Source organism: Eriocheir sinensis, chromosome 42 (genome assembly GCF_024679095.1).
Source record: "Eriocheir sinensis breed Jianghai 21 chromosome 42, ASM2467909v1, whole genome shotgun sequence".
NCBI lineage: Eukaryota > Metazoa > Arthropoda > Malacostraca > Decapoda > Varunidae > Eriocheir > Eriocheir sinensis.
Window position 1 is genome coordinate 8,769,978 of NC_066550.1, and position 23,575 is coordinate 8,793,552.

A 23,575-nucleotide genomic window follows, 5' to 3' on the forward strand; every position below is an offset into this window, starting at 1 on the left:
CCACACTTTTATTTGGTATTAAAAATTTGCAGAAAAAACTATTTGAGCATTTGGTAAATGTAATTATATATTTTTAGGCCATGACTTCAAAATAGATTTTCTAGTTACTTTTCCTCTAAGGAATTGTATTTTCAGATTTTCGTTAGTGCACTAATAATAATGGTTCTCACACAACCATTGTATTTGTATTACCACACACACAACCACTCTTCAACAGGATTTTAAATAGTAGTCAGTCACATAGGAAGACAGTTTTTTTGTTGGGTCAGCACAGTCCCGTAAAGTATTAGTTTATGCACAACATTAAATGGCAATTGTTGAATTACCTTGAAAGTCAACAGTTAGCACAATCCTTCAAATAATAAGGATTTGTTTAGTTACGTCTATGAACTCTGGATGACACAAAGGGTCTCCGTCAGCCCAACACGTACTGGCCAGGATTCTGTGTGACTGCTTCTTGCTTCACACCCTGTCATGTTTCTCTTCACTGCCATACACACACTTCCCTATCTCCTTTTCACAGACACTGTATTATGTTTCTCATTGCCATACACATGCATACCCTCATTTTGGTGACATACTGCATTACCCACTCATGCTTATACCTGTGATTCACATTGCAATACCATCTCTGCATTGCCAGCTATATATAGACATGAAAACCCCATCCACACATGAGTATATCTTAAGCTTTCTACACCAAACCAAGTGTCCATAATTAAAAACTATTAGTCCATATCCATTCATTACATTCTCTACAACTAGCTTGCATTAGTAGAATAAATATATATTAATGTAAATATTCATTCTCCTTTTTCAAATACTCAAAGTAGCCCCCTAAAATGAATCTTAAACCTAACATGTATAAAATTTCATACAAGGCACATAATCTTGTTACACACACACACAACTAGACACAAAAAGTGACAGTCAAGGTGATCTGAACTCTACTTCTTTCTTAAACTCATTCTTCATACGGTACAGTTCCATCCCTTTCATAACAGTCTTTCCAGAATCCCTCAAACCCACAAGAACAGTCTTGATGTAACTGGTGAACGTGTGTTTGTGGTTCTGGTGCGGTAGGTTAGTATTGAGCACACGCCTTAACTCGTCACATTCCCGTACATGCACACAACACTAAAGAAAGACAGCATCAAATGAAGGCTCTTGTCACACTTATCAAGCATCCAGAGACAGTATCGAGCAGCTGCAACTCTTAACAAACCTTACCTAAGACGGCTTACATAAGGGAAATTCTTGGCTGAACCAGTGTGTCAGGCGTCAAGTAGGACAGTCTATGAAGCAACAAGAACTAACGACAGCATGAAAAGTGACTACAATGCTGCATGTCAACACTAGTAGAGGTTGAGGACAGCTTAAAAAAGTGACTAAAGTTTCTGCTAACCACTATAAGGTAAAAACAATTACACTGAAGACTGACGGACTGAACAGCAGCGTCAGTGTCATCTGTCACCACCATAAACATTCTGGCGGTCGTCACAAAAGTAAAACAAAGCTAAATTTTTGTACATTAGCTGCCACCGAGGTAAAAAGAACACCGGGAAGGCACATCGGTAGACTAGGGCATGGCCAGCGTCATTGGTCAGACCAGGTGTACTTCCCAGCCTCACAGGTGACCTCCCGGTAGGTAGGGGGCAGGCGAGGGTGGGGCGGGGTGGGGGCACACAGCAGCTGTCTTGTGGTGGCGTCCAGACCACAGTCCACCAAACCCTCCTGGGCAAAGGCCTGAGGGAGGGGAGATGTTTATAGCCTCTCAGACAATATCACTACCTAGAGTTAAGACGTATTTGCCACCCAAAGCAACATCAAGATTACATGGACGTCACTCCTACAATACACAAGACTAATGTTGGGGGCAGGCACCTCTTACATACACAATCACATCCTTACACTCCCTGTGACTGCACAATACACATCAGACTGAACAGATGACCTCTTCCAATGCCTTTAGTCCATCTCTACCTTGCATATATGTGTGCAGTGACTCATACATAATATTTTGCAGATTGTGTGGAGCAGTCCGTCCTAATGTCTGCACCTCCACACCCCATCAAGGAGGAGGCTGCGGCACTCCCTTCCTGCCAGCACACGGCCCATACACGCCTTCATCCTCCTGTCCTCCCAGCCTTCCTCCAAGGTATTATGAAATCTTTTTTTGACATCTTACTCTTGTACACATCTTTTTTTCTTCCACCAGTTTGTCAAATTTTTGGCCTATGTAACTGAAAACTCTGCACTGATTCATCCTTGGTTCAGGATTTTATTAAGGTTCATTGTGAAATTTGAATTGGGACTTCTCTTGGGGTCCATCACGGTGATGCAGATGAGACACAAGCTCGTCGAGCCAGGTCCAGAGTTGACCTCTGCCAGGCCCTCTGTGTGGGTGCCTGAACATCCCGAGCCTTTTGGAGGGTCAGCGACTACTCCATCTGTCAGATGACTTAGGAGATTGAGAGTGGACATAGTGGGGCTCTCCGAGGCAAGGAGACCTGGCAATGGAGAGACCAGTAGAGGGGACTATACCTACTACTGGTCAGGTCAGAGCGATAATGCCTGTCTCAAGGGAGTAGCTGTGGCCATTTCAAGCCAACTGCAATCCTCTGTTGTTGGGGTCCGGTTGATGAGCGTATGATAGCACACCTTGGGCTTCATATCTCTGCAATTGCAGTGTATGCGTGAACTAAATGAGAAAGTGATGTTCTATGCCAAGTTGACCATTGACCCCCTGGCTGCATGACACTCACTGTATCGGGCAACTTCAATGCATCTACTGCCACATTGAGAGCTGGCTACAAGTTGTGTTGGTTCCCAAGGCTCTGGCACCAGAAACGGCTAGCACTGATGTACCAAGCCCAGCGGAGAGATTCGCCTCTGGAACAAGGAACCAGCAATCCTTGGCTTTTTTGACTTTGCAAAGTTCAGGAGTGAACTGGTTACATTTCTTGTGCCTGAGCCATTGGGACCAAAAAAACACTTGGCCATTTCTCTGTGCCAGTAGCTGTGTTGACGTCACCCAAGACTATGAGAGTGTCGTGTTGTCAGTTACATACACTACTACCCTTAAACTTTCTTTCCTTCAAACTTTTCTCCTGTTTATAAGGTCATTTTTATAGCAAGGTCTTCTTGTATTAGATACGGCATAAACAAGAAACCTGCAACAACTGCTGGAAATATAAAAATTGTACTAGATAAAATATATGTCCATTTCAGTAGGCGGTGGCCGAAGTGATAGCGTACTGGACCCACATTAGCAAGATGATGGATGACGTTTGAATCCTCCACGCTACCACCTTTTTTTTTTTTCTCGCAGTGGCGAAAACTACCACATGCTGTCCTGAAGAACCACCATCACCACCCATCAACCCGAGAGGAAGCAAGCCAAGCAAGCAAAATCAGAAGGGGTCAAGGGGCAGCCAAAAATGCAAGATGGCGCGCCTAACCATCCCCCCTCGCCCCCATCAGGCCCCACCCCTCAATGATCAATAGGCAAGGCAAAAAAAAAAAAAAAAAAAAAAAAAAAAAACACCTGATAAGTATATAAAAGTGAAATAATAAACAGCTAACTACTGAGAATACATATATATAGGTCTTAAAAAATCAATAATACTTTGAGGAACAATGAGCATCTAATCTTGGAAGACAGATTAGTGAATTTCTCTTCACTGAATTATAGTACTCTCTCAGCTTAGCTTATAGGTTGTTGAATGTGATGTTATGTGTTCATACAATGTTAATACATAAACCAAAGCATAAGTAGCATGCTATGTGAATTATTGATATATTTTCCCTAACAGATGGATGGTTCATGAAGTACGATTGACTGCAGAATCACCCAGCCACGGCATGCAAGGCTTTCCCTCTGGACCAGGCAGCTGGTTGGAGGCGTGCCACACCTGCCGTGGGGTGAAGACACTTGGCACCACTTGTGAAAGACGAGTGTGTGGGGCATATGAAGAACACTTCAGCTCCCTTGACAAGTTATGTTTAATACAAGAAGTGAAATGTTCCTGGATGTATTTGTAAGGTAATGTCTTCCTGTCTGGAAGGCTAATCAATAAACTTTTTCCTGGGCCATTCTTCTTCTTTGATAAAAGAAAACCCTTCCACTTTATCTATGGAGCCTCTTTTAGGTAGTTATGACAGCCTAAAAAAACTGTACTTTCACCCATTTCTTGTAAATTTTGTATGAAACAAGTCTACCTACAATGCTTGTCACAACTGTATGCCAAGCCCCTGAGCCACCTGTTCTTATTCCCTTAAGCCAATGCATTTTGCCAGCTGTCCTGTTAAGAGCAGCCACACACACCCTTAGTGCTCCTGTAGACAGCATGTTGAGTCAGTAAGCATATCATTCTCTCCTCAGGCTTTGGGGGGTGTACCTCAGTTTTTATGAACAAAAATGTTTCTGATCCTTGAGACAATACAACAGTCAACAGGTTACTGCACTACGCAAGACTGGGTACTAAACAAAGGCACTCTGTCAGCAAGTGGGTATTCTGTGAGGAACTGGGTGAGGTGCTTTAAAGATGGTGGCTGTGTAGATTTTTTTAGCACTCCTGAGCCATATCCTGGTATGTCAAGAAGACTTCCCCAGGCCTCTGATGGTTCTCAGAAAAGTCTTCTTGGACATGTCAGGGTGTGGTTTGAAACTGAGCAATTACACAGCCACAGTCACTTAAGTGCCTCACCCAGTTCCATACAGAGAATTCACAAACAGCAACTTAATAATTTCCTTGGCTTGGCGCCTAACCTTGTGTAGTCCAATGATCTGTGCTGTTTCAGGAGTCAAAGACGATACTTTTGCCAATGACTACAAACCCCAAAGCCAGAAGACTTTGCAACTGAGGAGAGGATGGGGCACTGACCAACAAGACGTATTCACACACCACACAAGCTACAGGAGCTTTGAAGGTATCGGTTGGCTGAGCTAGGGAACATGGTCACTTACGGGGAATGGCTGGTATAATGTTTTGGCACTAAGAAAAAGAACAGGTGGGGTATTGATCTTTGTCATTAATAGATATCAGATCATGTGCCTGGAAATACACATACGATAAGCATTGAAGAAGCATAAGAACTATCTACAAGGAGAGGCACAGGACAGGAGAGTTTGCCCACCTCCATCACAGGCATAATGTTACCAAGCAAGCCTGTGTAAAATTCAATCTGATGCCGATACTATAGTGCTTAGGGTACTTATCTGAGACCCTGATGATACCAAGAGCACAGAAAAACTATTGTATATCATCATTTTGAATTTCACATGCATCTTTTGGTAGCAACTTGGTGCCTGTGATGAAGATGGCCACACTTTTTTTTTTTAAAGCAAGGGAGGCAGCTCAAGGGCAAAAAACGAAAAACAACAACAAAAAATCCTGCTAGACGCTGCTCGGAACAAAAGGAAAAGTAATGAGGGCCAGAAGAGATGTCAATTTGGGGTGGAGAGTTGTCTGTATTATTCTGAGGCTTTACCTACAAGCAAAGAGCAAGCACCTCCCACCACCATCACCCCCTACACCTTACCTGGGGTGCTGTGGTCGACTCCCGGTGTGTGTGGAGGGCAAAGGGGAGACTAGACACCACAGGACACAGGGAGAGGGAGAAGGAGTCCACCGCCTGGTAGAGGAGCGCTGCCAGCTGGTGGACGGTGTGTGGGAGCACTGGGCCGCTCACCTCCATGCTGTGGTACGTCGCTCCGCCCTGCCGCACTAGCCCGCCCTTCACCTGTGGGGTCGCCAAGTGTCAGTAGGTATATGGGAAGGTGAAACTGGGTACTTGTCAAAAGGCCAAAACTGCGAAGACATGGAACTGGGACGCGATGAAAGGAGTGGAAATAAAACTGAGGTGTGATGGGAGGACAGGTAACTAGGAAATTGTATGAAAAACTTAAGTAAGGATATGAAAGGACAAGAAAAGGATATATACTACAGTGAAAATGAAAATAAGTAAAAAAAAACACTGAAGCACTTTAACAAATTTTTCATTGTGGCAAAAATCCATTCATCCAAAATCCGAGTAGGTAATGGGAGGAAGCCAAGGGAAGGAAGGGGGGAAGAAATGAAAACAAAGAAAGAAAGAGGAATTTAAATTGATCAACACATTCATTTACTTATTATTCCCTCCTCCTCCTCATCATCATCATCATTTCATCGACGCCTGCTCATAGGAGCTCCCACCAGGGGATGGCTACGGCAAAAGAGTTTCCACCTTTCTCTATCCAGACACTCCCTCCTTGCCAGCTCAAAGTTTCTCAAAGATCTTTCCCCCTCTCCCTAACGTACTCTTGCACCCTATCTCTCCATTTCACTGGAGGTTGTCCTCTAGCCTTCCCTCCCTCTATCTCACTCACATACACCCTTCTGGTCATCTTACTCTCCTCCATTCGCTCCATGTGGCCAAACCACTTTAAAGTCTGTCGCTTCACTTCTTCCCTTCACCCCCATGACACATTCCAAAACACTTTCATTACTCATTCCATCCATTCTACTCACACCACAAGCACTCCTCAAATAACTTATTTTCGCTGCCTGCACTCTAGACCTCTGACTTTCATTCCAGGCTCATGTTTCACTTGCATATGTGAGGGTTGGTACTATTATTGTATTTCTCAAATCCCTCTTTACCTCCATGCTCACACTTCTGCCATTCATGATTCGTCCCAAAAACCCTACCACCCTTCTTCCTTGCAATGCCCTTTCTCTTATCTCTCCCTCCATACCACCATGCTTACACATAACTGATCCAAGGTACTTAAACTCATTGACCTCCCCCATTTCTTCACCATTCAAAACTATTTTGTATTCTTTTTCCCATTCAATTCTAACTCTATATGGGCATACAAAATCTTAAACCTCACTTCTACTTCGGTCATAAGCCATCACTTTACTTTTGTTGACATTTACTTTCAGCTTTCTTCTTTTACACTGACCAAATTTTGTAAGTCACTTTCATTTTCTGCAATGAGCACTATGTCATCATCATATTCCCTCCTCAGTCCTGTATATGCAAACATGAAACTTAAGGATGATAACTGAATAGGTAATAAGATGTAGAGAGGATAAATTTAAAACAGGCCAATAACAGTGTAAGGGAAATATCTGAATAAGAGGAATGAGATGTGGAAAAAAGTTATAATAGGGCAATGGTGTAATGTGCTGAGAATAATTGAATAAAGGCAATAAGATGTAGGGGGAATAATTTAGAAGATGCCAATAATATCATGGACAGAAGATAATTGGAATAAGGGTAATAATATGTAGAGGAAATAACTTTAGAATAGGACAAAAATATAATACAAATAATCTATGGAAATTGGTAATGATCTATTCTTCATACTAACCTGGGCTGGAAAGTCAAAACTATATAACAAATCATGGAAATGACGAAAGCTGAAAAAAGAATGAGCAAATCAATGAAAACAAAAACTAAAATACAATTAATGTAAAGAAGGAATAAAAAACAATCAAATAATGAGCAGGAACCAAAAACACAATCATATGAGGACAGAAAATTAAACCATCAAGCAGAGGAAGAACAAAAACCACAATCAACTGAAATTAAAACAAAACAAAAATAACAACACAATGAAAAGAAGAAACAAAAAACAATCATAAGAAAAAAGAAAAACAAATCAACTAACGAGAGTGAAAAAATACAATAAAAATCAAATGAAGAGAACCCAACAGAACCCTCAAATGAAAAGAAGGAACCTAAACTCGTCCCTCTTAACAGTCACCTTGAGAGGCCGCAGCGTGGCCCCCTGGAAGGCCACGGGCGCCAGCAGGGTGGGCGGCACACCGGCCAGCTCCCCGGTGATGGGCACGCAACTCTTGCTGTTGATGAGGAAGTTGATGAGTGCCTGCATCTCCATCCCCTCCACGTACACCAGCGACGACGGCCGGGAGTCAATATTACGCAGCTTCTCACGCTCTCTGTGGACCATGAATAAGGTAAGGGGACTATAGGAGCAGAAATGATGATTCTTTGTTTTTTACAGTAAAGGAAGGAAGGGCAAAAATAAATGAAAACAAAGAAGCCTGCTAACAAAAAAGGCCACGACTGCGAAGACATGAAGCTGGGATGCGATGAAAGGACTGGAAATGAGACTGAGGTGTGATGGAAGGACAGGTAACTAGGAAATTGTATACAAAACTGAAGTAAGGAGATGAAAGGACAAGAAAAGGATACTATATGCAAACATGAAACTTAAGTGAGGAGAGATGACAAAACTGTATGCAAGAATGAAACAGCAGTGAGGGGATTTAGAGGAAAGGAAACAAGGAAAATACAAACAAGAAGCTGAGGTAAGGAGACGAAAGGACAGGAAACTCTGAAACTGAAGTGAGGAAACCTGAGGAGCAGAAAAGATTAGATAACACAAAAACACAAAACTGATTTGAGGAGACTGTAGGACCAGAAACGATGGAACTTTGCACAAAACTGAAACTGAGGTGAGGAGACGAAAGGATAGGAAACACTGAAACCGAAGTGAAGAAACCAAGAGGAGCAGAAAAGATTAGATTACACAAAAACATGAAACTGATTTGAGGAGACTGTAGGAGAGAAAACGATGGAACTTTACACAAAACTGAAACTGAGGTGAAGATACGAGGCAACAGGAAATAAGAAAATTGTATAGATATGAAACTGAGGTGAGGAAATATGAGAGGACATGAGAAAATCTTATACAAATGAAAAACTAAGGTAAGGAGGCAAGCAAAATTAAACTGTACTACTTTTTACTACTACTGTTACTGCTATACCTCACTTACCACTACCTGACCTATTCCAAACAAACCTAACCTGGACACTAAGCTAAACACACCTAAAGACTCCCTTCCACTATAACTAACAGGAAAAACAATACTCACACTTTCGCTCTGTTGGGGTTCAGGTTCGGAAACTGCGACGTCTCCACTCCCAAGTCTTCCAGCCATGACGTCGCTCCTCCCTTCCCTTCCTCCTCCTCCTCATCATCATCTTCCGCTTCCTCGTCCTTTTCCTTCTTCACATCCGCTTCCTCCTCCTCCTCCTCTGCCTCCTCCTTCTCAGTGTTGTGGAATGGCATCTTGAACTCAATATCTGGAATGAGGGGAGAATGCAAGGATAGCAGCAAATGAGAAAGTGTAAATATGAGTATGTAAAAAAGAAAAGGCAAACGGGTAATGGTGCGATCTTGAACTCAAAATCTGGAGTGAAGTGGGAACATAAGGAAAAAAAGGTGTGAATGGCAAAAGTACGACTAAATGTGAAGGCATGAACAGGAAGGAATAAGGAGAGAGAAAAAGGAAGGACACAGTATGGACAAGAGTAAGAAGAGAAAAAGAACTAACGAAGAAAAAAAGGAAGAAAAACTATAAACATGAATAAAAAATAGAAAAGGAAGAGGAAGCAAATGACAGAAAATATGGAATGAGGTAGAAAATGTATGCTAGTAAAATGTTGAGAATCTTGTTTGGTACTTACTGATGCAACTAATACCACCACCACCACCATCACCACTGGCATCCACACCCAACACCACACACTCACCCTCCTTATTACACCCTCACACACCACCCTTCTTCCTCCGCTCTACACCCTCACACCTTCCACACCCTTCCTCCTCCTCATCTGATTACTTTCACATCCTTTTCTTCACTCCTACTTCTCCTTTATCTTTGCTCCTCCTCCTCCTCCTCTTCCATCTCCCTTTATGCCTCTTTCTTAACATTCTGCTCCTCCTCTACCTCTGCTATCACTCTTCATTCTCTTCCTCTCATTCCTCCTCCTCTTTCTCTTTCTCTTCCTTCTCTTTCTCCACTTCTGTCTATGGTCTACTCCTTCCCCCGACACCCACCTTCTGCCCGCATGGCCTCCCGCAGCCCCCTGGTGGTGGGGGTGATGAGGGCGTGAGCCTGGGAGATGCCCGCCACGCCCGCCGCCCTGAACAGCACGGTGAAGGCCGAGCCGCACACGTAGAAGAAGGGACACTGCCGCACCCTCAGCAGCTGGTGCAGGGAACGCAGACTCTCGCTCCTGGAACAGTGGAGGAAGGATGGGGTAAAGTCTGCAGAGAACTGGAGTTTGTAATGTTCAAGGGCATAAAATAGAATAAATAAATAAGTAAATAAAAATAAACTAAAAATAATTAAAATAAAACAAATAAATGAATAAATAAAATAAAGCCCAAAATCACTCAGTCAGTCAATCATGGTATTAAAGGGGTTGAAATGCATGCAAGTGACTATTGATAGGGATGCTATGTGTGAACTAACTGGAAATATAACAATGTATATGAAAGAACTCAAAGAAGTATTAAATAGGGTAGGGAAGGAGACCAGGAGCAGGGTAGATTTGTAGAGTTGAGGAATACAGTGAACCGTCGATACAACGGACCTGCTTATAAGGGATTTCGGACATAACGGACTAAGTTCCCCCCAATTAGTCCATTGTACCGAGGGTTTACTGTACTTGGAGTGCCAGGAGGAGGAGGAGAAGGAGGGGGAAAAGGGGGTCAACATTGCAAAAAAGGGAGTGCATAAACAGGGTATCAGAACTACAGAAGGATATATATATATAAATAATGATTAAAAAATGTATCATAAGAATAAAATGTAACAAATAAAACGCAACAAACACATGAATAAAGTGAAGAAAATGTAACACAGCCCGTCCAAAAGCTAAAACAAGTCGTCACACCCACCACTCAGCATGCAGCGCCTCCACCATCTTGGGGTGAGGTGCCACAGTGCCGGGGGGGGCTGTGCGTCGGTGGGGGTGCCGGGGGAAGAGGGGGCCCAGCCAGGGGAGTGCCGGATGCTGCCACACGAGACAGCGCTGGTAGAACTGGGCGTTGGCAGAGGTGTCCAGCGTCCTCTCCCCCCCCTCCCCCCCAGCATACCCTTCGTCCAGGCCCCCTGCCAGGCACCGCACAAACCCTGTGGTGCCGGACGCCTCCTCCGATGTCTGGGGGGTGAGGAAAAAGAAGACAAGTATAAAATTTTAGTCTTGTCAAAAAAAATAATAAAATAAACCTTAAGACAAATTCATATAAAGCATTGAAGGCAAAATACTCATGTGTGAAATGATGTCTGGGGGTGAGGAAAAAGAAAAGAATAAAATTTTAGTCTTGGCAGAAAAAAAATAATAAACTAAGCCTTAAGACAAATTCATATAAAGCACTGAAGGCAAAATACTCATGTGTGAAAAGAGGTTGAAGACATTTTTTTTCAGTAAAGGAGGCAGCAAACGGAAAAAAAGAGGAAGAAGCAAAGGAGATAGAAGATAAGGAAGATATAGAAAAAAAAGCAGAAGGAGAGAAAGAAGATGAAGAAGAAAGAGAAGAAGAAGAAGAGGAAAAATAAGAGGAAGTAAAGGAGAAAAGGAAGAAGAAAAGGTAGAAGCAGCAGCAGCAGAAGAAGAAAAGTAAGAGGAGAGAAAAAAAAATGCTAACTCTACTCTTTGGAACAGTGGCAGGGAGAGTGGTATGGCAGTAACGAGGGTCCACCTGCCCATACCTTGAAGTTGTGTTTCCATGGCAGCGGTTTGTTGCACTTGAAGCGGAGGCGAGACTTGAGGCACCAGTCCAGGGGGAGGTGGTCTGCCCAGGGGGTCTCTGGGGTCTGGGGGGGAAGGAGGACAGGATGAGGAGGGAGGGAGGTGGGGGAGTTTTCCTATATGAGGCATCGAGAATCAAACAAAAAGAATATATAAAAAAAGAAAAAGAATTCACTCGGCAAAAAAAATGTTGAAAAAACTCGGGTCCAGGGCCAGAGAAGCCAAATTTGATGCCTTCTTTACCTGCTATTTTCACTATGAGGCCAATTTACCTTCTCTTGGCATAGAAGGAAGGAGCATGCTTATGTTGGCATCTAAATTTCACTACTAAATGATGTGTGTGCCTATAGCATTCACAACTTTATTACAGAAATCTATGACGAAATGTTTTAACCCATTGACCGTGGATTTCCAACAAGAAGACATCACCAAGCTACAGGAATGGATCAAAAAGTGGCTGCTACAATTTAGTGAAGAAAAATGGGAGGGGATATCCAGCATACCAATCCTACGTGGGAAACACTCCAATATCCACCACAGAGCCAGAGAAAAACATGGAAGTAGTATATATTATCAGGCTACCAGTGAAAGGCCAAAGTCGTTCCAATCACAGCGGACGGGTTGAAAATCGCGACAAAAGATGCCTTGCTCAATCCAGTAAAAGTATAATTGGACAAGAACACAACCACTAATTCACCTTGGACTCCCCCACCACCACCTCCCCCCCCTTGATCAGGTTGGTGAAGGAGGTGGGGCCGTGGGTGGCGGTGGTGCTGGTGCTGGCGGTGGATGACAGGGGAGGGTTGAGGAGCTGGAATAGGGTGGCATCCGTGGTGTCGTCCTCAGCGCTTGCACTGTGGAGCTGCTGGCACTGCTTCTTGTTGGGAGAGGACCTGAGGATGGAGAAAAAAAGGAAAAATACACAAAATAATAATAATACAAATTCTTTATTATGGTTGGAGAAACTGGCCGAGGGAGAACAAGTGATAAAAAGGAGAATAAACCTAAAAAGACACTGGTCCATTTGAAGTGAAACCAATGAAGAAAGGAACTAAAGTAACAATGTGGTATTTTTATTCTTTTTGACCAATTTCTTCTGTCACTGAGTAGTAAGGAGAGGAGGAAGAGTAGGAGTAGTAGCAGCAATAATAATAATAATAATAATAATAATAATAAAAATAACAATAATAATAATAATAAAAATAACAACAGTGGTAGTAGTAAGCAGAGGATAAAGAATATAAGTGATAATAATTACTAACAATAATAATGGTAGTAATAAGCAGAGGAGGAAGAGCACGAGGAGCAGTAATAATATCAATAAGGGTAATGATAGCAACACTAACACCCCATAAAATAGATCCTATAACGCAACACTTACTTAAATGGGTTCCTCCTCTTCACCCCCACAGTGCCCACACAAGCAGAGGAGGAGGAGCCAAAGGGTGAGGATGAGGGTGCCAGGACCTGCAGGGGTGTGGCTGATATCCGCGCCTGCAGCAGCTTCTTCCTGGCCTTGAGTCTGGAGCGCATTACATCTGAGGGGCGAACCCAAGGGGCCGGGGACCCCACACCCCCACCGGGACTCATGGTGGGGTGGAGCGGGGTAAGGGTGGGTGAAGAGTTGAGTGACTGTAAATAAATAGGAAGGGGCAGGTGAAGAAAGTAATGAAAGGAAGCAGTGTGAGCATGGAGGTAAAGAGGGGAATAAGGAACAGCATTATCTTGCCAACTCTGTCATATGCATCAGAAATGTGGACATGGAATGCAGCACAGAAATCGAGGATATGTGCAGTGGAAATGAGTTATATGAGAGGTGCATGTAGTGTTTCAGGATGGGATGGAGAAAGTAATGAAAGCGTGAATGGGCGGTTTGGTATGGGTGTGACAGCGAAAGGAGTGGATTGCTGAGTGGTGGGGTGAGTGTAGCGTGATGCGCTGATATGGTTTGGAGACGTGATGAGAATGAATTCGTGAAGAGTGCATGAGGGAAGGACTGCGGGAGGGGGGGTGTCAGGGGAAGACCACCTGTGAAGTTGATCAATAGGGTGAGTGAGTATTGGAGCGAGAGAGTTTGAAGTAGCAGGATTGAGTGAGCTGAGAGGGAGTGCCAGAATAGGGAGAGACGGAGACACTGCTGCCGTGGCCACCTCCTGGAGGGAAGTTCATGCAAGGGAGCAGGGCATCAGAGATATAGATAGATAGATAAGGTTTAGGAACTTGGGTGTGTGGTTCTCTTCCGTGTGATGGGCACCCATGTGGCACTTTAATTGGCTCCAGCTTTACGTAACAACTTTCACATATGCTCTTGGTCCATTCCAGTTGTGGGCAGTGTTGACACCTCTCCTCAATCCATTAAAACATCACTATAAGGCAGTGTGGGGAGGACCAGACTGTTGAGAAATTATTTTTTAATGAAAGGGAATGGAGGGAGGGGTCCTGTCTTTGGCTAGTGCTGCCAGTAATGGACTGAGATGCAGATAATAACTCTAAAGTCCTTAAAGCTGTGGGATACCCTTTAGCTCGATGCTAGTGTGTGCCTTGCATCTCGTGGGCTGGGTTTGATTCCTGGACTGATTGTTGGGAAAAAGTCATCAAGAAGTAGAAGTAACCCCACGACAATATTATGCTGAAAAAATTGGTGAAAAAAAATCCGGTATATTTCCAGATTGTCACCCGTGGGACACTGTCGGACGAAACTACTTTTTCTGGTAGTTTTCGACGTTATGAAGTAATCTGCAAACAGTTTCTGTCACAAATCATTAAATCACTAACAAAATGAGACTTTTCAATGCCTGTTCTGCACCCACTGCAGAAAATATTTCACAGAGAGAGGTTCAACTTGTTTACAGTTTCTATATTTCACTCACTGCTCACAAAGATTGCATGTGGACAAACTAGAACAAAACCAGGCACATTAACCCCTTCACTCCAGCGACGTCAGCGTCTGATGACTCACCGTATGGAAAGGGTTAGTCCTCTTCTAAACCTCTTAATCCTCTTCCATTTCCTCTTAAGCCTCTTCTAAACCTCTTAAGAGAAAATGGAAGAGGATTAAGAGGAATTTAGAGGAAGACTGTGAGGTTTAGAAGAGGATTAATCCTCTTCCATTTCCTCTTGACCCTTTCCATACTGTGACGCTGACGTCTGCGTCAAGGATGGAAAGGGTTAATGTTTTTCCTGCTGTGTATTCCCCCAGCGCCCATGCATGGTGGACAGTAGAGAGACTTATATCTGCGAGAGAAGGTATTTCTCACAACACTGGCCCGCATAGTGGACCGCTGCCGCCCTGCGCTGCATACTTCACTGACCCACACTGCATGCCAACTAATTTTAAACTAACCAAACCTAACTTGATGTAACCTCCCTGATGGGGGGCCCCCTTCAACACCCTTAACAGAGGGGCTTCACCCCTCTTAATCCCCCTAATGGGAGGCTTCACTCCCCTCAATCCCCCTTCTATTAGCGATGGAAAAGCAATACGGCAGTGTGTTGTATGGACACATAATACATCATACAGCACCAAGGTATTCTTTGCTGTGAGACATGTGACAATCTGGAATAATCTAAAGAAAACATGGTTGTTGTGATGGCTTTAGCCGAGGGGACTTGTTACGGTGAAATTCTAGTGTTTGCTCATACTCCCCCCCTGGGGACCTGGTGGGAACACGGGGTTTTGGGTGGGGGACACGAAATCCGTCGCAATCGCGTATTTTTTTAGTGTGGGGGGGGAGGGGATAAAAAGTCCCTAGATCTAGGGAAATTCCCTAAATTTAGGGATTTCTTGCTCCCACCACCACTAAAATAAGCGTTTGCGATGAATTAAGTGTTTCCCATATGGAGACCACGCACTCACTGGATCCCCAAGCTTGTTTTGGGAGAGAAGCGTAGTGAACACTGTCTGACGTGACGCCGGAGGCCACCTGCGCTTACATAAACCACCTACACCACACTCATGCCCTCTCTCTCTAGAAGGTTGTCACCTCATCACAAGGTTTCTGTCCTCCAAGTAGAGTCTGTGGCACCAAACACAGTGTATCTTCATTGTTTATCACTGCACAAGCAAAGCCACCGGCTAGCCGTGATCCATCCAACACCGCGCCTTAAACAGTACTGCGGGTTCTAGAGCAGTGAAGGCTCTCGAACCTTCTGCCCGAGCTGTTCGAACATGTGAATCCTGACTGACCACATTTTGAATCTGATTCACGGGTTCGTATTCCCAGTATACAAGGTGATTGTGGATATTGACTCCGCGCCTTCAGAATACGATAATACGCCTCCATATATCAAAGTTAAAAAAAAAATACTTAAAGGTAGAGAAGAAGCCGAATTAATCTCCTTCCCCCAACGATCTTGGGGGACCCGCGGGAAGTCGGGGTATTTGGGTGGGGGAGCATATTTAAACTACTCCAACCGAACTTTACGACCTGCTAACCGGAGGGCTTAGCCCCCCTCGACCCCCCTGCTAACCAAGGGGGGGGCTTGGCCCCTCCCTCTTATAGTACACCAACCAAACTTTACGACCTAATAGCTAACTGAGGGACATTGCACACAAGTAACCTGCGTTCGAACCTGCTTCACGCGTTCGTACGTGATACCAAACCTGCTTCACACATTCGTACGTGCTACCAGTAAGTGAATACATAGTCGTATATGACGGTTGCAAGATTCCTATGACGTAAATTACTTACCGTTTAGATGCTTCATTGTGACCTTAATACTGTAACGGGGGGCTTCGCCCCACTCAAACCCTCCTTTGGTATGGAGAGTGAGTGAATTTGCGCGGTTTTCGTACGTTGTAAAAAATCCCGGAATGTAAGAAATTTCCCTACATCTAAGTAATTATAAGGAATTTCCCTACATCTAGGGTATTTTTCAACCCCCCATAACTCAAAAAATATGCATTTGCGACGCATTTCATGTTTACCACTGCATTCCCCGAAGTCTCAATGGCCCCCAATCCAATTTTGGTTGCGAGGGGTGAGTATGGGCAAACACTAGAATAATACCCTTGTTACTATACTGTAGTTACACTTAGAATGGCCTGGTGTGGCAGCAGGCCTGGGCTGCCTCATTTACTGTTTACTGTTGATAAGGTTTCAAGGTATTTATTGAAAATCACTCCGCGCCTCGAAAATACGATATTACGCCTCCATATTGTACTTAAGGTACGAAATACATGTCCCTTAACCATAATATGAAGGCGGAAAAACTTAAAAGTAAACAAAAAGTGGTAAAGGTAGTGAAAAAGCATATTATACATACGCACGATGTGTGTTGATGGCAGCCATATTGGGAAGTGTGCAGTGTTGCCAACGATCCGGTGAGCGATGATACGCTTAGTTAGCCATTAGCCCACGCATGTGAGACCAGGTCCACCACGCGTGGTTATTTATTTTTTTTTAGAACACGCAACTTTACCTAATACTATACCCGGCCCAAACCTTCACAAAAGCCTTTCGGTAAAGGTGCGTGGGCTAATGGCTAACTAAGCGTACCATCGCTAACCGGATCGTTGGCAACGCTGCTCACCTCCCCGCCGCCGATGACACCAACACAGCGTGCGTATGTATAATATGCCTTTTCACTACCTTTACCACTTTTTCAATACTCTTAAGTTTTTTCGCCTTCATATTATGGTTAAGGGACATGTATTTCGTCCCTTAAGTACAATATGGAGGCGTAATATCGTATTTTCGAGGCGCGGAGTGATTTTCAATAATTAACGGTTTCAGGCCCAGCTCCACTGCCGGTGCAGCGCCCTGCAAGGGCTGTCAACAATTGCAATGTTAGCCTAAATAATAATCCTCGCTGCCCTTACTCTCAAACGTCGTAGTGACAGGGTAGCCAGGCGGGTTTGTGGCCCAGGTGAACTGCCTGACACCCTTGCGAGCTGGAGTCTGAACAAGACATTAACGCTGCGGGCTCTTTTGACTACAACAGTTGCGAAGGTCAGCATGCGGGGAGGCACACCTCAAACACCATTTTAAAGCACAGGCACGGCAGGTCGGCCTCGGCCACCACCAGACCAATAGTGTCACGCAGAGGACACAGCCACGAGTGGGATCTGAAAGTTGACTGACGGGCGGGCTTTTTTTTCTTCGCCCTTGAACTGTTTCCAAACCCCGACCCTACCAGCGCCCCGCCCACACAGCCCCACGCCCTCACCGTGCCTGCGTGTCCCCGGCGTGGCGTGTGTGAGGTAGTCCAGTGTCCGGGCCGCCGTCCTCCCGTCACCGCCGCCGTGTTGTTTACATCCCGCGGCGCGACACGTGAGCAGCGCGCGGCGACCCCTGCCAGATTATCGTACTCAGAGCCTCGTACTGACCGGTTTACAAGCCATAGCTGTTGCCAAAAAAACACTAATAATGAACCATTCTAACGACAACTATATATGAAGGTAGTTATTGGGGTCGGACATCAAATGGGCAAACATAGGAGGCTGAGTACGATAATCCCTAGGCCGGAAAATACCTCTTTTGGGTATGCTATAAAAGTATGCTATAACCCTTGTCACCAAACGAACCTTGACGTAGTGTACTGCACCTTCCACTTCCCTAGACAGCCAATCCCACATATTTAGGTGGAGTCAGTAGGAGGATAGCAGGCGGGGCTTCTTGGGTCAACTGGAAGCAAACGGACTGTAGGCTGTCTAAACAAATACCTCTTCGATCTGGGTATGAAAAGCTGTCTAAAATACCTCTTCTGGGTATGCAAGGCTGTCTAAAATACCTCTTCTGGGTATGCAAGGCTGTCTAAAATACCTCTTCTGGGTATGCAAGGCTGTCTAAAATACCTCTTCTAGCTGTCTAAAATACCTCTTCTGGGTATGCAAGGCTGTCTAAAATACCACTTCTGGGTATGCAAGGCTGTCTAAAATACCTCTTCTGAGTATGCAAGGCTGTCTAAAATACCTCTTCTGGGTATGCAAGGCTGTCTAAAATACCTCTTCTGGGTATGCAAGGCTGTCTAAAATACCTCTTCTGGGTATGCAAGGCTGTCTAAAATACCTCTTCTGGGTATGCAAGGCTGTCTAAAATACCTCTTCTGGGTATGCAAGGCTGTCTAAAATACCTCTTCTGGGTATGCAAGGCTGTCTAAAATACCTCTTCTGGGTATGCAAGGCTGTCTAAAATACCTCTTCTGGGTATGCAAGGCTGTCTAAAATACCTCTTCTGGGTATGCAAGGCTGTCTAAAATACCTCTTCTGGGTATGCAAGGCTGTCTAAAATACCTCTTCTGGGTATGCAAGGCTGTCTAAAATACCTCTTCTGGGTATGCAAGGCTGTCTAAAATACCTCTTCTGGGTATGCAAGGCTGTCTAAAATACCTCTTCTGGGTATGCAAGGCTGTCTAAAATACCTCTTCTGGGTATGCAAGGCTGTCTAAAATACCTCTTCTGGGTATGCAAGGCTGTCTAAAATACCTCTTCTGGGTATACAAGGCTGTCTAAAATACATCTTCTGGGTATCCAAGGCTATTTAAAATACCTTTTCTGGGTATGCGAGGCTGTCTAAAATACCTCTTTTTTTTTTTTTTTTTTTTTTTACGTCGCTGCTTATTGCGCCGGTATCCAACTAACAAAAAATGTGGGCCCCAGGTGGGCAACATATGGGAAAATGTGGGCAAAAATATGGGTTCCCAGTTGGGCAATCTTGGTGGGCCCCTGTGGGAGTTTTGGAATAGCTGGCAACTCTCATTGGGTGGGAGTCGGCGGGTAGGGATGGGCAAGTACCGTTAATTTGAGTACCGGTAGTACCGGTATCGAAAACTCAAGTACCGTTAGTACCGGTACCGGTACCCGAAGGAGTTTTTTTTTCTTAATGACTTCTGATGAAATTCCCAAATAAATTTTCTGTAAAGAAAACTCTCTCTCTCCTTCAACTTAATATCAACTAGAGTAGAAATGCAACGTTTAGGAGCCTTCTGATTAATGTAAAATCACTTAGGTTCAACGCTACGTACCGTGTCTGCGGCAAGCTGGGTCATTTCGAAAGGGCTAGCAAAACGAAAAAGAGAGAGGGCAAAGACGCTATGGCGGGTGTTGTGGTGGCCTCAGCTCAAGTGTAGGGCCATCTACAGTTGCAGATATTAGTTTCTCAAGCGACTAGTGACACACAGCACCGTGCCACGGCTGTAGCGGACACGGGCGCTCAGGTCTGTGTGGCAGGGCCTACCCAAATGAACACCCTCGGTCTCACACCCAGCCAACTACACAGTCGGAGGGGGCTGCGCGACCTTGCCAACGTACACCTACCCACCCTCGGGGCGTATCATCTTGCCGCATCAGCGTTCCTGGCCGCTCCACCATCCAAGACATCTACTTCGTCAGGTCAGTGAAACAGATCTACCTGTCCCTTTCCGCCTGCAAAGATCTCGGCCTGGTGCGCGCCGATTTTCCCTGCCCTCCGCCCTCAGTAGGTGCCGTAGATCAGGGGGAGCACGCCAATAAGAACGACCGCGGCCCACCAAGCAGGCCGCGTGCTATTCCGCTACCGCCTTTGGAGGAAAATGTTCCCAGGTTGTAGGAGTGGCTCCTCGCTCACTTCTCAGTGTTGACGTTCGACACAGAACGGTACCCGCTACCGGTAAGGGCTGGGCCTCCGCATCACATCCACCTGTCTTCCGACGCGGTGCCCTACGCTTGCCACACCCCTGCCTCGGTCCCCAAGCACTGGGAGGAGGAGGTTAAGAAGCAGTTGGACGAGGACATCAGAAGAGGGGTGATTCGTCCAGTACCTGCCGGGCAGGCCACGGAATGGTGCGCCAGGATGGTCGTGGTGGCGAAGAAGTCCGGTAAGCCCCGCCGCACGGTGGACTTTCAGAAGCTCAACGCCTGCTGCCTGCCACCACACCCCCACACCATTCGACATGGCCTCTGGAGTCCCATTGCACGCTTACAAGACCGTAGCTGACGCTTACTGGGGCTACCACCAGGTAGAGCTTGATGAAGAGAGCCGCCACCTTACCACCTTCATCACGCCCTGAGGCCGGTACCAGTATTCCCGGACGCCCATGGGGCACTGTGCAGCTGGGGACGCTTACATAAAGAGATTCGACGACGCCATTGCCGATCTGCCCCGGAAGTACAAATGCGTCGACGACACCCTCCTGCACGACACGAGCGTAGAAGAGGCCTTCTGGCACACCTATAACTTCCTGGAGGTGTGTGCAAAGGCGGGGGTAACGCTGAAGCCGGAAAAGTTCCAGTTCTGCAGGAGAGAGGCCGCCTTTGCGGTCTATGGGCCTCTGAAAGACTCCAGGAGGAGCGAGCAAGGGGAGCAAGGCCCCGCCCGCGCCCTGCGGCCAGGCGCCAGGCGGGAAGTGTTGCCAACTCGCACATATTTTTGCTACATGTTCTTGTATGATCGAATATATACTGTAACGTTCTAGACTGTACTGTTCTGTATATATATATATATATATATATATATATATATATATATATATATATATATATATATATATATATATATATATATATATATATATATATATATATGAGAAGATGGCGAAAGGAGTCAGTCCCAGTCATAGTAAGCTAGTGGTCAGTGAAGAGTCAGAGTGAATTGTACTACTAAGGAAAAATATTAAACTACAGAAGCTGTGCAAGGTATTTACATATCTGATATCTCCTCCCACGGAGTCTTGTGACACGGAACCCAAGTAACACGTCCAATATATATATATATATATATATATATATATATATATATATATATATATATATATATATATATATATATATATATATATATATATATATATATATATATATATATATATATATATATATATATATATATATATATATATATATATATATATATATATATATATATATATATATATATATATATATATATATATATATATATATATATATATATATATATATATATATATATATATATATATTGTTGTCCTGGAAGCTTCCCCCGGGGTCTATGGGCCTCTAGAAGACTCTGGGAGGAGCGAGCAAAGGGGCGGGGAGCAATGCCCCGCCCGCACCCCGCGGGGCTCGCGGCCAGCAGGCCCCAGGCGGGTAGTGTTGCCAACTCGCACATATTTTTGCTACATGTTCTTGTATGATCTAATATATACTGTAACGTTCTAGACTGTACTGTTCTGTATATATATAGGAGAAGAGGGCGAGAGGAGTCAGTCCCAGTCATAGTAAGCTAGTGGCCAGTGAAGAGTCAAGAGTGAAGTGTACTACTAAGGAAGAATATTAAACAGCAGAAGCTGTGCAAGGTGTTTACATATCTCCCTCCCACGGAGTCTTGTGACGGCGACACGGAACCCAAGTAATACGTCCGGCATAACATTGGCGTCAGGAGTGTAGCCATTTGTTTTTTTCGCCATGGAGACTCGTTCCCAAGCTGCCCAGAGGGACGACGTTTTGACTAAACTCTTGGAAGCTTTGAGACTACAGGGGGAGAAACAAGAAAGAGCACAGCAACAACAAGAAAGAACACTCCAAGAACTCAAAGAACAACAAGAAAGAGCACAGCAACAACAAGAAAGAGCACAGCAACAACAAGAAGGAACACTCCAAGAACTCAAAGAACAACAAGAAAGAGCACAGCAACAACAAGAAGGAACACTCCAAGAACTCAAAGAACAGCTAGAAGATCGCTTCACGGGATTACAGCAACAGCTACAAGCAGTACAAGATGGAAGTCAGTCAGTGCGAAGAGAAATGACTGATGTGACCACGAAGTTAGGACAACGCCTAATAGAAGTGGAGAAAGAACACACAAATCTTCAACAAGAGATGGAAGTGGTACGGGAGACGACACACAAAGAAATATTAGAAGTAAGTGACAGAGTGAAGGCCCTTGAAGACTGCTTGGCTGGAAACGGACAGCCAGTGCCTGCAGGGGCTAGTTGTACCCAAGATGCTTCTCCTACGCAAGTCCGGGGTAGTTTGAGCCCTGTCTCGCCTGAGTTTATCCCCGCAAGAAGTTCCGCCAGTCCCATGAGTCTGCTGGGGTCGCCTGTTAGAAAGATGCCTCAGGAATTTGATGGCAAAGTCTCCTGGGAGGCTTACCGCGCTCAGTTTGAGCTGTTGGCAGCTCGGAATGGATGGGATGACCAAGAGTGCGCGGTTCAGCTGGCCACTAGCCTGAAAGGGGCGGCGCTGGAGGTCCTTGCTCAGCTCGACAATGCGACAAAAGGCAGCTACAGCGGGCTAGCACAGGCGCTGGAGCAACGATATGGGACCAAGCACCAGAACGAGCTCTTCAGGGATAGGTTCAGAACCCGCAACAGGAGGCGCGGCGAGTCTCTTCAGGAACTCGCTCAGGACCTTGAGAGCATGGTGCACAAGGCATACCCAGGTACCACCCCTGACCTGCTGCGTGATCAATTCATCGATGCCCTGGATAGCTCAGCTGAAGATACAAGTGAACCAAGCTAAGCCAACATCAATGCAGGAAGCTCTGGCACGTGCCATGGAGTTTGAGTCCTTTGTTAGGTCTAGCTTGTCAAGCTTCAGGAACGACTCGACTTCTGGCTTTAGGGCACGAAAGGGCGCTGTCAGCGACACAGACAGGTTCCAAGGAACGTGCTGGTACTGCGAGAAGGTTGGGCACAAGGAGAACGAATGCTATAAGAGGAAAAAGGAATATGAAGGTGGCGCTAGGAAGAAGCCCAGAGAAGGACCAAAGTGCTGGACCTGTGGAGAAAAGAGGCACTTGAAGAATGAGTGTCGGAAAAATGTGCCCCCGGCGATCGAGGGACCACCACTCGGGAAACTAAGGAGGACTGGTTCACGGGGGCAACGACCAGTCTGTCCTGTACATGCCCGGAAGATATCAATGTGCAGGAGAACCACCATGACGAGCTGCCACGTGGAGGGCAAGGTTGACGGAGTATTGTGGCCTGTGGTCGTCGACACAGGCTCGGAACGCACATTGGTGCGGCCTGACGTGATGAGTCATCGTCGGCTTCCTAAGACGTCGCATCGACTGTGCGGAGTCACTGGACACTATGCAGAGCTCTGAGGCCCAGT

The 23,575-nt window shown here is 45.2% G+C and overlaps 3 protein-coding genes across 6 annotated transcripts in view; 2 read left to right on the top strand and 1 right to left on the bottom strand.

Annotated features, from left to right (window-relative positions):
* LOC127009923 (4-hydroxyphenylpyruvate dioxygenase-like) overlaps positions 1 to 4,095 on the top strand; it is a 30,937-nt gene extending 26,842 nt beyond the window's left edge. For all 3 annotated transcript variants that reach the window (XM_050883454.1, XM_050883455.1, XM_050883456.1), the window contains 2 exons: positions 2,027 to 2,158; positions 3,816 to 4,095. The gene's annotated coding sequence lies outside the window, so the exon portion shown is untranslated. The remainder of the gene's footprint in view (positions 1 to 2,026; positions 2,159 to 3,815) is intronic.
* The window catches only part of LOC127009922 (protein downstream neighbor of son homolog), a 26,572-nt gene continuing 2,997 nt past the window's right edge, over positions 1 to 23,575 (bottom strand). Inside the window, exons 1-10 of one of the 2 annotated variants that reach the window (XM_050883452.1) lie at positions 17,728 to 17,876; positions 12,941 to 13,191; positions 12,257 to 12,452; positions 11,520 to 11,624; positions 10,706 to 10,968; positions 9,860 to 10,038; positions 8,892 to 9,102; positions 7,757 to 7,952; positions 5,545 to 5,745; positions 1 to 1,746 (exon numbers count right to left, since the gene is read on the bottom strand). In XM_050883452.1, the coding sequence (XP_050739409.1) occupies positions 1,597 to 1,746; positions 5,545 to 5,745; positions 7,757 to 7,952; positions 8,892 to 9,102; positions 9,860 to 10,038; positions 10,706 to 10,968; positions 11,520 to 11,624; positions 12,257 to 12,452; positions 12,941 to 13,149 (1,710 nt within the window). In that variant the 5' untranslated portion in view covers positions 13,150 to 13,191; positions 17,728 to 17,876 and the 3' untranslated portion in view covers positions 1 to 1,596. Of the gene's footprint in view, positions 1,747 to 5,544; positions 5,746 to 7,756; positions 7,953 to 8,891; positions 9,103 to 9,859; positions 10,039 to 10,705; positions 10,969 to 11,519; positions 11,625 to 12,256; positions 12,453 to 12,940; positions 13,192 to 17,727; positions 17,877 to 23,575 lie in introns of those variants that run through there. The other variant, XM_050883453.1, reaches the window with a different exon arrangement.
* The window catches only part of LOC127009924 (galanin receptor type 3-like), an 11,685-nt gene continuing 7,619 nt past the window's right edge, over positions 19,510 to 23,575 (top strand). The window contains exon 1 of the mRNA XM_050883458.1: positions 19,510 to 19,891. Coding sequence (XP_050739415.1) covers positions 19,741 to 19,891 — 151 coding nt within the window. The 5' untranslated portion in view covers positions 19,510 to 19,740. The remainder of the gene's footprint in view (positions 19,892 to 23,575) is intronic.